The sequence below is a fragment of the Nothoprocta perdicaria genome, unplaced genomic scaffold (assembly GCF_003342845.1).
Source record: "Nothoprocta perdicaria isolate Ctin4 unplaced genomic scaffold, notPer1 scaffold_340, whole genome shotgun sequence".
Lineage (NCBI taxonomy): Eukaryota > Metazoa > Chordata > Aves > Tinamiformes > Tinamidae > Nothoprocta > Nothoprocta perdicaria.
This window is the reverse complement of record NW_020455578.1, coordinates 105,138-120,977: the sequence shown is the minus strand read 5'-3', so window position 1 is coordinate 120,977 and position 15,840 is coordinate 105,138. Positions and strand designations below refer to the sequence as shown.

The 15,840-nt window shown below is 46.2% G+C and overlaps 1 protein-coding gene across 1 annotated transcript in view; it reads left to right on the top strand.

The window, feature by feature from the left end:
• Positions 1–15,840, top strand: part of PCDH15 (protocadherin related 15) — a 129,784-nt gene that overhangs the window by 27,913 nt on the left and 86,031 nt on the right. Inside the window, exons 3-7 of the mRNA XM_026043910.1 lie at positions 6,142–6,302; positions 8,616–8,771; positions 12,601–12,720; positions 13,000–13,110; positions 14,707–14,877. Coding sequence (XP_025899695.1) covers positions 6,142–6,302; positions 8,616–8,771; positions 12,601–12,720; positions 13,000–13,110; positions 14,707–14,877 — 719 coding nt within the window. The remainder of the gene's footprint in view (positions 1–6,141; positions 6,303–8,615; positions 8,772–12,600; positions 12,721–12,999; positions 13,111–14,706; positions 14,878–15,840) is intronic.

Genomic DNA, 15,840 nt, shown 5'->3' with positions numbered 1-15,840 from the left:
ATTTGGAAAGTGGCCGCAGGGGCTCCACACCGCCCACATCCTGCACAGGATTAGGGCATGTGGTCRACAACTTATTGGAAGCAGTTGGTTAATTTATTGGATGCTGTAGTTAATGTATTGGAAGCTGTAGTTAATTTATTGGAAGCTGTTGCCCCTCAGCTGAGCACTTGGCAGCACACACATACTCAGCAAATGGGCCTTGGCTAAGGGCAGCCTGCTGTATATACATATGTTTTTAAATACATTAAGTTGATCATAATCCTGCACTTGCTTAAGGGGCTTCTTGACCCAGTCTGGCAGTTCAGGTCCCACCTGCCGTTTCTTTTCCAGAGGCTCCCGTTGCACTGTTGGGGAACAGGCAAGAGTAGTGAGGAATGTCCTGGGTGTTGAAACTCAGGCCAGATGAGGAGAATACCTGCGTCTCGTGGCATTATTTTTGCATGGAGCTGATGGCTTCTCATGCACGCGGGCACGTGGACCTTCTGGATGAGCAACCAGCAGCTCCATAGAGCACTTGGGGTGAAGCTGTGTTTTCAGTGGATTTCTCAGGAACATTCTGGCAGCAGAGAAGCATTGAGGCACAGGTTGTGCTGCTGGGAGGGCATTTGTACATGAGCAAGTCCAGAATTTTCTTCTCTTGGACACGATCTACTAAACTGCATCTCATTTGCGCATATATTTTTATTCCTGGGGAAAACCCTACCTCTTGACCACCTTAGGAGTCCCAGCTTTCCCCGGTGAGGTTTCTCAATGCGGTCTCAAGCGCTGTGGGGAAACGTTGTTGTCACCCCATGGTGGGCATGCCAGCAGCTCCCRGCACTCCGTGAGGCTGGAATTCCCCATTTTCTAGGTGCTGAATTCCCACGTTCTGTGCTGACCAGGTGCAAATTGCTTTTTTATTCGCTGAGCAGCCTTTTGCGGGATGACCAAAGCTGCATCCCAGGTGTGCGCTGCAGCACTGCTCTGCTTCAGCTTCCTTCTCGAAAACGGAGATGCTAGGACGGGGACACAAAAAGGTGAAATAATCTTCTTTTCTGTCCTTTTCTTGTCATTAGAACATTCACTTCTTTCCCACGTTGTTTCCTGCACAAAATAGCCTGGACGGATGGAGAAGCATGGGTGAATCGTCCTGTTTTCCCCTTTCCTTGTTAGGGTATGCGGGCTTATTATGGCGCACACTGGGTACTTATAAAATATTGACTAATAAATGCTGCAAATAGCCCTGGGCAATGGTTAGGTAGCCTGTTTGCTATGGAAATAACTTGGCTTCAGGGCCCAGTGACGCGGCCTCCCGCGATGCCTCTCCATGTGGTTTGCAAACAGGCTCCAAATTGTGCTAAACCCTTCCCATGGTTTAATTGACACCTTCAGCAGCCACTGCCCCTCGCAGCGTCCCCACACGCCAGCTTGCTCTCCTTCATTATTCATAAAATCCTCAGTGTTTAAAGTGTAAATTAGCCTGCTTTTTCTAACCGGGGAGCCGAGAAGCCGTGATGTTCATTTGCTTGAGTAATGCCTGAAGGAATGRGAAAACAAACAAGATTTGCAAAAATCTTTGAGGTTTAAATACATAGTCACCACAACTCTGCAGCGTGCCTGGGAAGTCCAGAACATGACTCCAGTGTGCATTTTTCCCCAAGAAGAGTCACGAGCGGAGGGCTACCGCGGGCTGTGCATGGATGCGTCTGTTGGGATAAAGCAGTCGGAATGCAGCGGTTTGCAGTGGGATTTTCCTGTCTGGAAACACATCTCTGCACCCCGCCACACCTGGCCTGTTCCTGCACAGCTAGTTTGATGGCTGTTGTAGCTTCGCTGCATCCAACAGCATTTATTGATCTGGGGGGAAGACCACATGAAGCAAAAGCCGGGACATTGGGTGTAAGGTTACAGGCAACACTCAGGGACTGGGGATTTTTTGGGTTAGAAACTTGGAGTTGGGCAAGATAGAAACTGCAGAGTTTCTATCTATCTAGTTTCTGTTCTTCCACTTTTCCTGGAAACCGCAAAGTGTCTTTTTTGGGTTGAGTTTTCCACCCAAAACCATCATCCAGGTAGAACCTGTGGTTAGACTGTCAGATACCAGAACTTGCCAAACACATGGCACGGAATAAGGACTCCATCGTGCACTAGCATATATGTGAACTTTATTGCTATATCTTTTTTCCCTTTTGCCGAAATCTCTTTCCAGGTTTTGCACATGGGGCAGTATTTCTATTACCAGTTTTATTTCGTGTGCAAAGGTGCTGCCCAATTCCTGGCAGCCGTGCGGCGCTCCCCAGTTTGCCGCATGGGAACACCGGTGGGTCCGTGTTGCCTCTTGAAACCTAAATCCCCCTCAGGCCTCGCTCTTGCCAGYGACTCTGGGGACATGAGATGAGCAGCAAAGCATTGCAGGAATAGCCTGAAGACTCTCTATCCTGCTGCTGCCTGGAGTATGTACATTTCTGATATTTCCTTGCCACCCAGTAAGAGGAATAATGTGTTTTCTCTTGTGTTTTCTCTTCTTTTTTTTTTCCTTTTATTTTTAACAGTCCCAGACATTTTGTATGCTTTTTTTTTTCTCTTTTCTCTCTTTTTTTGCACTCTTTCACACTCTCTCCTCTCTTTTCTCTTTTTGTAATGATAGCTTTTCTGTTGTTTTCTGTTTAGCATCTGGTCTAAGGACGTTCAGGATCGCAGTCAGAATTTACTGCTGCAAAAAGATTTTCATTCTCTGCTGCCTTCAAATTTATTGCTGTTTAATCCATGCTGTACYATAGACACCTTCAAACTGGGCAAAATCAGCTTGGGATCGAGRTTTAACTGTGAAAACTCTGCTGAATATCAAAGCAAGGGGCTGACATTTCAAGTGATCCATCTAACGCCTCGCTGTAAGGAAGTAATCCCCATTTTCCAACTGCCTTATAAGCAACAGCACTCGGGAGAAAGCTCTATAGGTTTGTGCCTTGGGCCTTTCCCTCCTAAGTGTATATTCGCTCCAAGAGAAACCTGTACATATTGCATCTTCTGTCTCGTGTTGGCCACGCAGAGCAGGCAGGGGAAGGTGGGAGATGTTCAAGAAGGTCCCCAGGTGCCTGCAGTTCTTCAGGACCGTTAAAAGCACTGCCAAAGGGCGTTTCATTCGGTACGTGACCCACATCATCTCCTGCTCTTGGTTCTGGGCAGCGTTTGTAGAGTGGAATGGGARTCCTTTCCATTCCATTTCCTGGAAACTCTCCTGCTCTGACTATAGRAAGGATACCTGAAGGTGCTTCTTTCAGAAGGATGTCAAGGCTGGTTTTCCCAGGTGAAGTTCTGTAGGCTGGACGAGTTAAAACAGGTGCTCCAGGGCTGGATACATCACTTCTGCCTAACACAAAACGCCTGACGTTTTACTTAGAAGTTACAGATTTCATTAATAGGCCAAAATGAGAAATGTTGTGTGCGAGAATGTTATTTTTGCTTATATTTAGCCTCTCTATATGTTCTGCAGCTGAAAGAGCTGCTAATGAAATGTAGCAGCTTCAGATTAACCTCAGGGTGGGTTTTAGTTGTAACTCTGCCTCGGCTTGGGATGTTTCTGCTTTGGCCCTGTGTTTCTGCTTTGGCCCTGTGTTTTGGGAACATGGTGCCTTTTGGGGTATGGTGTTGAGCCTGGGTCTGTCCCGCACCCCTGGGTGGTGGAGACATGGAGCTTGGACATCTCCTGACCTTCAGCCTTTGCAGCCTGCCCCTGGCTCTGTGCTTGGCCTTCCTGCTTGCCTCAAGGAGGAGAAACAGGATGCTGGTTGCTCCCTTTTAAACAGTCCTGCCTTTCCTTTTTTGCTCAATAACTCTGATTTTAGGAAACTGATGCCAGTGCCTTTCACCAGCGCTGAAGACCTGRACTAAAATAATACAAAACGAGGCCTAAACCATTCAGTGAGTGACTCGYGGCTGCACTCGTGGTCTGCGGGGCGCAGGACGCGGAGGCGCCCGGGCACCGGCCGTGCCCAGCAYGGACCTGCTCCAGGTGCCACATGGAAAACAATTGTCTCCCTGTCGCCTTGATCCTCGAGAGGGCTTTTCTGCTCCTGGATGTCTCTCAGAGGACTAACGTCAGGGAAAAYGGCCACAAAAGTATTTGTGGAGGCGCCGCTTTGGCAACGCTGTTTTCCTTGTCCTGTTTTGTAGCTGCGGGTTGAAGAATTCCCGCCCAGCTCCCAAAAACCTTCAGTGGCTGTATGCCCTAACAGGAAATGAATATCTCACCTGAAAATACCCATCTTGCTCTTTATTTTTAACATATATTCGCTTATTCTCTGTTTTTTGTATTTTTTTTTTTTTTTTATCAACCATCTTCTTGACTTTCGTTGCTTGAGGCTCTCCTTCAGCTAGCGTAGTCTAGACTAATCCTTGGAGAATTGAACGTCTTTCCATGTGGCACTTCATTCATCATTAGACTTCCGTGCAGGTGGCTGAGCAGCCAAATTTTGGCTCCGTATRAGGTGAAATTCTTTTAAAAATGACATGACACACACGTCTGCTGGGAATGACCTTCACCTGCCTCCTCTCCAYGGCCTCCAGCATCGTGCTCAGAAACTCTTGGTTCCCAGCACGGCTCTGCGTGAGCTGTGCTGCTTTGTCTGCAGTTCTGGAGCCCTATGGAAGTGTGCACATTTCCCTTGCTTGCGACACTTCACTTGGGTGTCTAATCAGCAAGTGAAATGGGGGAAAAGGACAGCCTCCTCCAGAGGTTGGTGCTGGGACATAACTAGSATTTGTTAGATTGGCTGCTGGAGTTGGGAGCAGGGAGATGCGATGGACAAGGGGAATCCAAGCTTGTATTTTCATCCTTTAAGGAACATACCATAAACTTGCTCTCCTGACATTGCTTTATAATTTGCAGAAGGCAAAGAGAAGGAGCAACTTGTTGCCAATATTCAGATGTTTCCAAGCAAGTGCATCTCAGCTGTGGGCAATGACCACAAACCCTGTTTCCCTCTGCATGTATAAAATAGGCTTTTACTTCTACGCTTTAGCCATATGGGAGACTTAATCGGATTAGCAATAAGTGGCTAAAATCCATGTACAAATGCTTGACCTTCCAAAATGCTTATAGGAGACGATAGACAACAAGGGGAAAGACTTCAGTTGGAGCATTTCTCCTCTATACAGCAAAAAGTTACAGAAATGATCAGGATGAGTGTTGCCGTGGTGTAGTTGACTGATCCCTATGGCGTTGTTGCATACGTTGGGTGTCTCCGTACGCTGTGCAGCTGCAGAGTTGGACACCGGTTTCCCCTTCCCGCTGCTGTCATGGCGCCTGATGCTGGGATGCTCTGATGGCCTTAAGTCTCACGTGTTTGACTGTTGTAGAAACCAGGGGCCTCTTCTCACTCTATGATTGTTTTCTCTTCCAACTTAATTTCCCAGGGAGAAGTAAATGCTCTCTGTCTGCTGTGAGCGGGCCCTAAGGACCTCTATGTCCATACAGAGTCACTGAGCTCACAAAGCAAAGGGGGGGGAAATTCTCCTTGTGTTTAATAAATCAGCTGGGCCTCTTCAGGCAGGAGGCCGTATGAGGAATGCTTGTAGGTGACCTCCATGTTGTGCAGCTGGTGGGATGCACAGGGTTGTCTTTATAGTTGCTGATGAGCTTAAGGGTGGTCTTAGCTTAACTCTCCCAGTGGAAAGCCAGCTGGATGGAGCTAATTGTCAGAAAAATGGGGTCTTTCTATGAAGTGTTTATTAATACTGTCTCTTTCCTTCCTGGAGAGATTTATGCAGCCATCTCTTTTTCTCCTTGCCTTGATGTGTCACCTTACATGGAAAACCTATTTCAGTTTTGGCTCTAGGTCCAGCACTTGCCTTTCTTGAAGGCACCATTGGGTGTTGTTTACTCAGTGGAGGAAAAGTCATGATGTAAATAGGAATTAGATATGATGGGTGTAATCTTCCATGTCAAAATTGTTGTGTAATATAAGTGCTTTCCTCCTCTCATGCTGTTGGAAGTAGCTGTGGYGTCAAAGGTAGTTCTCTTGTTCAGCCTTTGTGGAAGTGATTTGCATATAAAATGCCAGAAACCCTGGTTTGACAGGCTTTTTTATATATTAAACTGCTTGTCACATCACATAGTGTGTGTTTTTATGTGACCATTTCTGCTTTGCGTTGGCTCTGCAGGCACGATCCTGGTTGACAACATGCTCATCAAAGGGACGGCGGGAGGCCCTGACCCCACCATCGAACTCTCCTTGAAGGACAACACGGATTACTGGGTGATCCTCGATCCCATCAGCCAAAGGCTCTACCTGAACAGCACTGGCCGAGTCCTGGACAGAGATGTAAGTTTGGGGGTTTCCTCCTCCCTAGGTTTCATTTCCTGAGCCAGTGTACGTCCTCAGAGAAGTCACAAACACAGGGATCGCTGGAAGGGATCATAGGGATCTTTSATCCCAAGATGACTGGACAAAGTGGATTTGATCCTTCTCCCAGCCTTCCTGGGAACATGCAATAAGCAGCATAGAGGAGTGCACCATGCAGGCTGGGAGACCTCCCTGGAGTGCCGGGGAGTTGGTATTAGCTTGAAATGGGTGAGTTGGGCTTCTCAGCTGCTCAGAGTGGTTTGAGGTGCTGTTATTGGCAGCAACAGGCACAAACTGCCTCACTTCCATTTGTCCGTGCAGAAGAGCTGCTAATTGAATCCAGCTGTTGGTAATTTRGCTTGTGTTTGCAAAGTGTTTTCATGCGTGGAGCAAGGCTGCCCCACAGAGCRTACCTGGTGCTAAGGGATATGTTGGTGCAGCAGCTAACAGGGAACTCTGCCCCAAGGACAGGGTCCCCAGCCACCACGGAGAAGRTGGACACATGCTGGAGCTGGATGATAGTGGCCTCTCTGTTTGATTTATTTTATTTGGTTGCTTTTCAAGTTGGAGCAGAAAGAAAGAGGCTAAAATGAGAGCTGAGGTAAATGACCTCTGTACCTTCCTGGAGCAACCTTGTCAAATGATCTGTTTTCCAAAATTAGTAACTAATTAAGCAGTCAAATATTTTACTTTATTATGAGTGCAAATGGCTGCTTTATAGGGCTCTTTGTGAGAAAGTAGGCTCAAGTCTCAGGGAAATGAGTGGGTGGTTTGCGTTTTTTTAATTACATCTAGGTAGTAATATCAGAGCTGTTACACTGATATGGGATTGTTACCTTGTTTTTCCTATGAATTGTAAAATGGGGGAAAAAATGCTATGTACAGGTGATGTATTAAACACATTTTTCTCCCTACAATTATAGAGCTGGGTAAAATTGCGCATTTGTATTTCTGTTTAAATTTCCTGAGATGGGACTAGCAAAATTGAGGCTCAAGGTAATAGAGCAATTGCAGTCCAACTGTACCAGTATTTTGCTAGCTGTAAATACAGGTAAATGCCTTGTGGGGTTTCCATTAGTCCTTGAAAATCAGTATCCAAAGAAAGAGCGGTCCTGCTGCCCMAGTGGAAACATTTTTTTTGTTTCTTTTCTCTTTGATCTTGAAACTTAAAATCCAGTTTTGGATGATGATTCACAAACTGCATAGAGGTGACTCCGTAAAACAGGGCTGTATACTCCTTTGCAGAATAATATCTTTTTTTCCTATCCCTGCCAAGAACGGCAGTGCMTTTTTTTCCCAGTAAAATCCGAACCAAAACCCACAAGTTTTCCCCATCTGCAGTAGTTGGGAAGGATGAGGAGAGACAAATAGGAGTGATAGGTGACAAGCTCCWAAAAGTTGTGTAACTAATATATTAGTAACATGGGTTACTAATTTGCCAACATGTTTTTATTTTATTGTCTCTAACTACCCAACTACTTAGTGTTTTAAAGATCTGATTTTGAAAGAAATCTAAGTAGAGACSCAGAAGTTGTAAGTATGTAAATCTGTCCTTGGTCCTGCACTGTGCCATGTTTTAACAGTCTTGTGCTAATACTTATGTCCTTCTGGCTCCCTAGRACCTTACACAAATTTCCTTAAAGACCTTTGATAGAGAAGTTGTGAATCTTTGCCAGTGGGACATTGTCTTGTGCATATGAAATATTTTCTGAGGGGGGGAAAAAAATGCATCTTCTTTACTCAGTTTACCATATTTGGGGTATATTTGTACCTGAATGATATTATGAAAGTCTGCAGGAGTAGAGCCAGTCAACCCTTACAGGTGTCCAAGTTGTTTCTAAATTGCTTGGCAAATGTAAGCGGTAGCTTATTGCGTTTATCTCTGACTTGACCTTTCAATTCAAATATTAACAAAACCAAGGTTAAAATGTGTGACATTTTCGAGGTATCCTTCAATAAGCAGACAATGCTCAGAAGATACAATTTTATTCTCAAGGAAAGCACAAAGGGGTAATTTGGAGATGTTAAAACCCAATTTTTGCGTTAGCAYGTAGAGCCTAGCGGATTCAGGCTGCAAAATACGGCCTTGGGACGCGTAGGTCGACTCGAAATTGTTCACACGAGCTGCATTTGAGATGTCCTCCAAGAAGCTCTTTAATCCAGATGTAGCAGAGCGTTAAATACAGTTTGGTCTACAGCGGACCTGGGTAGCGCTCGGTGGAAGCTTTAACCCTTCTGTAACCACGATRCAGACCTTGGCTGGGAGTAACATCAGTGCATTCTCCCTTGCAGCCGCCRACCTCCATCCAGTCCATCGTGGTGCAAGTGCAGTGCGTGAACAAGAAGGTGGGCACYGTCATCAACCACGAGGTGCGCGTCGTGGTGAGGGACAGGAACGACAACTCGCCCCGCTTCCAGCGGCAGCAGTACTACGTGGCAGTGAACGAGGTGAGCGCCTCTGCAACCAACTCAGTGCCAGGGGCCGCCTTTCCTGCACTTTGCATTTAAAAACCCTGCATATATGGAGGTTTTAAGCTCCCTTCCATTSATGTTGCCTTGGAGAAACACAGTGCAGCATTGGTGTGTTGCTCTTTTTCTAAAGGTCATTGGGTTAAGTCTTTTGATTTTTCCTTTTACGGTTGGAGGGGCCAGCACGACTCAGCAGGGGAGGCTGTGGGCTGGACTTCCTATTAGTTGACCAGAAAAAAAAAACCCTGAACCTGCTGCCACTTAGAGAGAAATCCAAAAGACGATGAGGCAAAAAAAATACAGCATTTAAAATAATTTATGGAGTGAATTTTAGCCAAATGCTTAAAGCATTTGCGGGGGTCTGCTCGCGTTGCTGCTGGGCAGCGATGCAGTGTTGCTGTTCCTCCCACCAGCTGCAGCCCTGATCTAATTAGCTCCTTGGTTTCGTGTTATCCCTGCTCCGCTGCCGGCTCCCGTCAGGGCCCCCCTGTGCCCTTGGACAGCTTAATGTGCTCATTAATTAAYCAAGGAGCGACGGGGAACGAAGTTCATAAAGGATCTCAGCCTTCCTTTGGAAGGTTGCGCTGAGTGATTACATGTTTTTTAATGATAGCTTATTCTGCTCCTAATTGGCCATGCCTCCAGCCCTTTTAATGGGAGGGATGCACTGGAGCGAGTTTGTATTTTTTGGTTGCCTCGCGTCTTTGGTTTTAGGTTTGTTGTAAGCTGTATAGCACCCAAACTTGTGCTGTCTCCGTGATACAAAAGAAGCACTTCCCTGCGTACAGCTACAGCACGTCACAAACTCCTCCTGTGTTTCTAGCCAGGAGCTTTGTCCCGTGCTCCTTGTGGGGACTCATCACCTGCTGCAGTGTCTGGCCGGGCTCTGCTGCACAGAGTCCCCTGCCAGTGTCCCTGGCCGCCCTACGCATGAGCGCCGGGCACGCGGGCGCTGCCCTCGTAATCCCCTTAGGGCCCCCGCGCTGGAGCGCGGCCTGATCCGCCCGCGGCTCCGCTGGCCCTGCAGCCCGCGCGTGCTCGGCCACGTGCGCGTCGGGTGCCCGTCAGCGCGGGCAGCGTCGCCGCAGAGGGACCTTGTCTTACGGGACACCTCTTCAGTATCAGGTGCGTCGAGGAGGGTGTTGCCGTTCAGAGAAGTAGACCTCGCTGTAAGGTCACTCTAGAGCTGGACTGGCCACAACACCTTACAGCTAGTTTGTAGGCAAGCAGAGGATAACGGTAACAGCGACGGAGATCTCCGTTTCGCTAATCTCTCTGTGGCATTTGCATTAAAATATAGATTGAGAATGAGTGCGTGTTTTCTTGGAAATGCTACATGATCTTGCGGGGCTCAGTGGTGACTGTCGTGGTTCACAGAGGTCCATTGTAGATGCTCAAGGAAGGCATAAGGACCAGGCGACATGAAGCATTGGATGCTTCGCATCCAATATCCCAGATCCTTGGGGAAAAAAATCAAATAACAGCTGGAGAAGGGATTTGGATCTGTTTGCCTGCTACCAAATCATCCTTAAAGAACTTTCTTTTCCTCTTTAGAGGCTTGCATGTATGCAGGACTCTGCAAGAGATGACAAGAGTTTATATATATATATATATATATATACACACACACACACACACACACACATATATACATATATATATATATATATAGGGAGGTTAATGTTCCTTTCCAGGGCATGGTTGGTTTGAAAACGGCTCTTGCAGCTCTTTGAAAAGTGGTCATTACGTGTGCATTGAGGACATTGTGTTTTCAGGAGACTCTTAAGTGTTCTTCTCAAAGTTAAAGCTTTTCATATATAGTTATATATATACACACAGCTTTTCATACATAGCGGCAGTACAATTGCTCTTCTGATGTACTCGTTCAAGTGGACAGACCTTGCTGGGCTTGGATGAGCCCGGTGTGGCACTGCTGGCATGGTGATTAAACTACAATTAAAAACATGTTGTCTGTTCAGCTTCTTAGTTTAAAGTAGATCTTCTGTCCCCCTATGAATTAATTACACCTGTATTTTGAGCAAAGTAGGTGAGCATTTACAAATGAACTGGTTAGCATTAGTTAAAGTTAAAATTAATTGGCATTTTGTGCGTAAGTTATATATGGGAAAACGAGGGTGTAATTAAGCTATTGGCTATTTGTAATTGCCTGGGCTCGAAGACAGGCTTGGGAAATAACTCTTCAGTAGTGCAGCTTGGACATGTCAAGGAAGGGAGCTAATCATCCCTYTTAGGCTGCAATTGCTATAGGAAAAACAGTGCAAAGGCTTTGAGAGAGCCAAGAGTGGCTGTTTCATTTGTGTTTCAGATGCCTTGGTGCCCTGCTGTAYGGAGACGCTTTTGGCTCCCTCCTAGGAGGAAAGCTAGTATTGAAGGCTGATGCTAAACATTTTCTGTTGTTACAGAATAGTGTGCAGGGCTGTTTGCTTTGGGCCTCGTTTTGTATACTTTTGTTTATATCAAAAGAGCACAAAAAACATTCAACTAGGTAGGTTCCCTCCCTGCAGCGGTGTTTGCTTGGCGTCAGGCCTGAGCACTGATGCCACTGACTTAAAGACCAGAGATTCTGCAGCCCATCAAGGGTGAGAAATAAAGATCTTGTACTGATACGCAGCGGTAATGGCTGTAAGACCCACTGATGGTTGCTTGGGTGTTTTAATCAAGCCTAATTTCCAWTAACAACCCTCGTTTCTTATAAATGCAGCTCTTAAGTTTGCATTCGTTAGGTGTTATATGCCTTATTTTTCCATATTAATTTCTCTCACAGGCCTTGCCTGAATATTACAAATATTTTCATGAAGTTTATTATCCTTTTGTGACAACTTTTATTTGCGAATATTCAAAGAGTTACTAGAATACCATTTGAAGTCAGTGTTATGTGATTAAATAGGCACAGCTTTATAGCTATAAATTTTTCCCTTACAAAACACAGTTGTAGGGTTAATTTCTCTTAGGTCGGGTGGTGGTTTTGAGGTGGGGGGAGGTTGGTTTGGTTTTTTTCCAACTTAGTTGTCTTCAAACATTGTGCTGCTGCATTGTGCTGCTGAGAATTGCAACCTGTGCTGAATTTTTATTGCTTCTGGTGTAGTTAGTCGTATCTATTTCCTTACAGTGTAGRAATAATGAATCTTTGCCTTTGCAGGTAGACATCATCAAAAATATATTAGCTCGGAGTGATTAACGGTAAAATCTTACTTTGCTGTTTAGGTGCAAAATTATTCATTTTCAACTTTGTAAATAGGCAATAACAGGAACATTTCCTCTCCAAAATGTTTTATGGGAGTGTTGAGCAGGCCTGCATGTATATCTAGATTTCCAACAGATATAAATCACGGTGCAGACAGTTCTTAAGCATTAAAAGCTGTTAACTGTGGAAGAGCGAGATTTATTGTGGATCTTTCGTCTCCAATTCTTTAATTTTGGTCTTTGGAAGCCTGTGTCTCTTCACGCTGTTCCCCTAAACTCTGAGTTAATGCATTTTCAAAGTGTAATTTCACAAGTATTCGCTTGCTGACAAGAGAACAGTGAGAAAACAACACTTTTCCGGTCTATATTTAAAGTTTTGAAACCCTCTGTGCGTCCATGCTTGTGCGTAGTACTATTTATCTGGCTGCATTCACATTCCCATGAAGACACTGCCGAAGAAATTCCATTTACTGGCTGCCAGCCTTGCCTCGGAGACCAGTGCTAGGGAAAGGCTGGTGGTTTTTGCTTTGCAAAGGCTTCTTTTTGCAGCTCTCGCCTACCCAGCTGGTTGTAAAGGCTGTGTCGTGTTGCCCTGTCCTTGCAGCTGACGCCCGTGGGTACAACCATCTTCACGGGGTTCTCCGGCAGCAGCGGTGCCATCGACATCGACGACGGGCCCAACGGCCAGATCGAGTACGTCATCCAGTACAACCCCGACGACAAGGCAAGTGCGGCAGCGAGTGCTGGGCACGCCTGGGTTTGCTCTCTGAGCTTCGTAGCTCCTAAGGTAGCAAGGAAGAGGGGAGGGAGGCAAGGCTGGCTGCAGGAGCCACGGACCTGAGCTGCCCTTTGGCTGAAGGAAGAGGACTTCTCTGCCCAGGTCGCTGCTGCTGCTGCAGGGCGGCAATACGGACAAGATCAGCATGGTTAAATAGATGTTGGTTTGGGAGCCCATGGCACTTCGTGGGTTCAGCTGTGTTCAGTCTCTCCTTAACTTCTGCAGGCTTCCAACAGGACCTTTGACATTCCGCTCACTTTGTCCGGAGCCGTGGTTTTACGGGAGAGGCTCAATTACGAAGAAAAGACTCGTTACCTTGTGATTGTTCAAGCAAACGTAAGTATGGATCCAAGAGCAGCCATTTACAGCACTGACTCCTTCCAGGTTTGGTTGTTGAGACTTTCCTGAGGGAAAGAAAAGTCTTGCTTGGGTCGCAGGTCTGATAAACACTTCTGAAGTTGCCACCATCAAAATCTTAGTTAAAATCTCCCTTGGTGCTTAACGCTCTTTGAAAGCTTTGACATATAAATACAGGGAGGAAAAAAAAAAGTTTTCCCAGGGTGTGCAACAAGATGATGTTTTCAGTACAAGAAATGAGTTGTTTGTTTCCAATATAGGCCACATGGAAAAGTGCATTTTAATGTCACTAAGCGTTCCTCTTCAAATACATCCAGCACCACTAATGAGATCTCAGATGAGTTTAATGGACGCTATTTAGTTGTGTCCTTCAAGTTGGAACTCAGTTTTCTGTAACAAGGTGATTTTTCTTTCAAGTCCTACTGGAGGTGCCTTTAAAGGTTTTTACAGAGCAGTGGGTAATGCATGGCAGGGATAAAAGCAAACATTTAAACCACAGCTAATATATCTGTCATCAGAGAAGCCTTTGGTGCCCTTGAGAGCAGAAGTTTTTTTTTTTTTTTTTTCCTGCCTTGGTGCTTCTCATAATAACGGAGACTCGGCCACTCACACTCCTCAGCCTGGCTCGAGAGCTCTCCCCACGCTCACTGATGCTGCATTTTACAGAGCCTCTCCAGCTGCCCATCATCCTCACCCTTGGATGTATTTGCTGTGCAGCGGTGCTTCCACCGCATGCGTTAGCAGCGACMGCTTCTTGCTCTTGCATCCTGAGGACACTACCTGGAATTCAGCGTCCTCGACATGCCTTGATCTGCGAGCCGATGAGCCGGCGGTGCCGCCTGCCCTGCCCCTCCTTAGAGCTCGCCTGCTTCTCTTAGCAGTAACCACGAAGAAAGGCAAATTCGGCAATTCCCAGAGTGAGGGAAAAAAGCCCAATGCCTTAATAAAAATAAACTTGAAGAGCTTAGAAGAAGCAACAACTGCTGTCAGTGTTTTTTTTTTTTTTTTTTTTTTCCCCATCTGGTCTAAATGCTTCTTAAGTTGAGTGCAAAGAGTTGGATTCCTCTCCATTGCCTCTCCTAAAAAATCACTCTGTATTTTTTTATTTATGGAGTGCTGTGATATGTCTGCTGTGATGCTGTGGTCCCCAGCATCATGGTGCCCTGACCAGGTGCCAGCAGAGGCACCTTCATGAGGTAGCATGGAGCTCTACTTCCAGCTATAAACAGGGGGCTCTTCCTGTGGTGCACATGAGCTGCATCTGAGATTTGACCTGTGTCTTCATTGGATGCATTTCCTCAAAATGGATTTCTTGAGCATACTAGTTGTAAGCAATAGGCRCTTGATAGTAATTCTTAATTGAAGTAAATTCTTAATAAAAGTAATTCTCACTCTTTTTGTATGTTTGGAGCTTTTGTTGACTTAAAGGCTGTAGCTGACATGCGGAAGTTTGTGTACTGAATTATTTCCCTGCATTTTTGTGCTTGTTGCCTCTGTGTTTTGCACTTAACGTTAACTTCACGGTTGATTTGTAGCCCCTGAGTTGCTGCATCAMGTGACCTGTTGTTCCCACAGGACCGAGCGCAGAACCTCAACGAGCGAAGGACAAGCACAACCACGCTCACAGTGGATGTGCTYGATGGCGACGACCTGGGGCCCATGTTTCTCCCTTGTGTCTTGGTGAACAACACGCGGGACTGCAGGCCCCTCACCTACCAGGCGAGCCTGCCAGAACTGACCGATCCTGTAAGTCGTCCCCATTTTTCCTTCATTTGTATCTGGCTACGACTAGCACGGTCACACAGGCTTTCTCCAAGGCTTTAGGGGCTGAATAGAACAAACCATGGGAAAATATATAGATGGTGAAGTTCTAGCTGTGGTGCAATGATAAACAACAAGGAGCGTTTCAGTCTGGAGAAGAGGAGGCTCGGGGGAGACCTTGCCACTTTCCACAGCTACCTGGAAGGAGGTTCTAGTGAGGCAGGGGTCRATCTGTCCTCCAGAATATAATGCAAGAGGAAGTGGCCTTGAATTGTGCCAGGGGAGGTTCAGGTTAGGCATTAGGAGGAAATCCTTCATGGAAAGAGCGGTGAGTGAAGGAACAGGCTGCCCAGGGAATTGGTGGAGTCGCCATCCCTGGCAGTGTTCAAGAAACGTGCAGGTGAGGCACTAAGRAACACAGTCTAGTAGATACGATGGTGATGGGCTTATGGTGTGGCCCAGTGATCTTGAAGGTCTTTCCCAACCATAAGGATTCTGAGATAGTTCTCAGTTACTCTCTTCAGCATTGCTACCCACCTTAGGAGAACAGTTCCTGGGGCTAAGCTAGCTTTTTGTCTTGGGAGAAGATCAGTTCTGATCTATGTGGCTTTGGTCACGAGGCAATAGCCAAGTCACACTTAACTGCGTGTATATGCTAGTACTACATGTGCCCGTTAATACCTCAGCAACGGGCTCATTTTGTGCCCATGGCAAAAGGAGGAGGCAAAAACGTTGCCCTTTTTGAGGCTTTGAGTCATGGCTTTTTTTCATGAGAGAAGATGCTTGTTCCCCCATCGTCCCCAGGGATGATGCTCAGTGAAGCTATGCCCTCAGGGAGCTTGTTTTATGTGAATTTATTGATCCGTCAGCATTGACTCATCAACATGACCGGCAACTAGATGCTGAGCCGCAAAGCGGTGCCATTGTCTCCACAAGCCTCCATCCGTT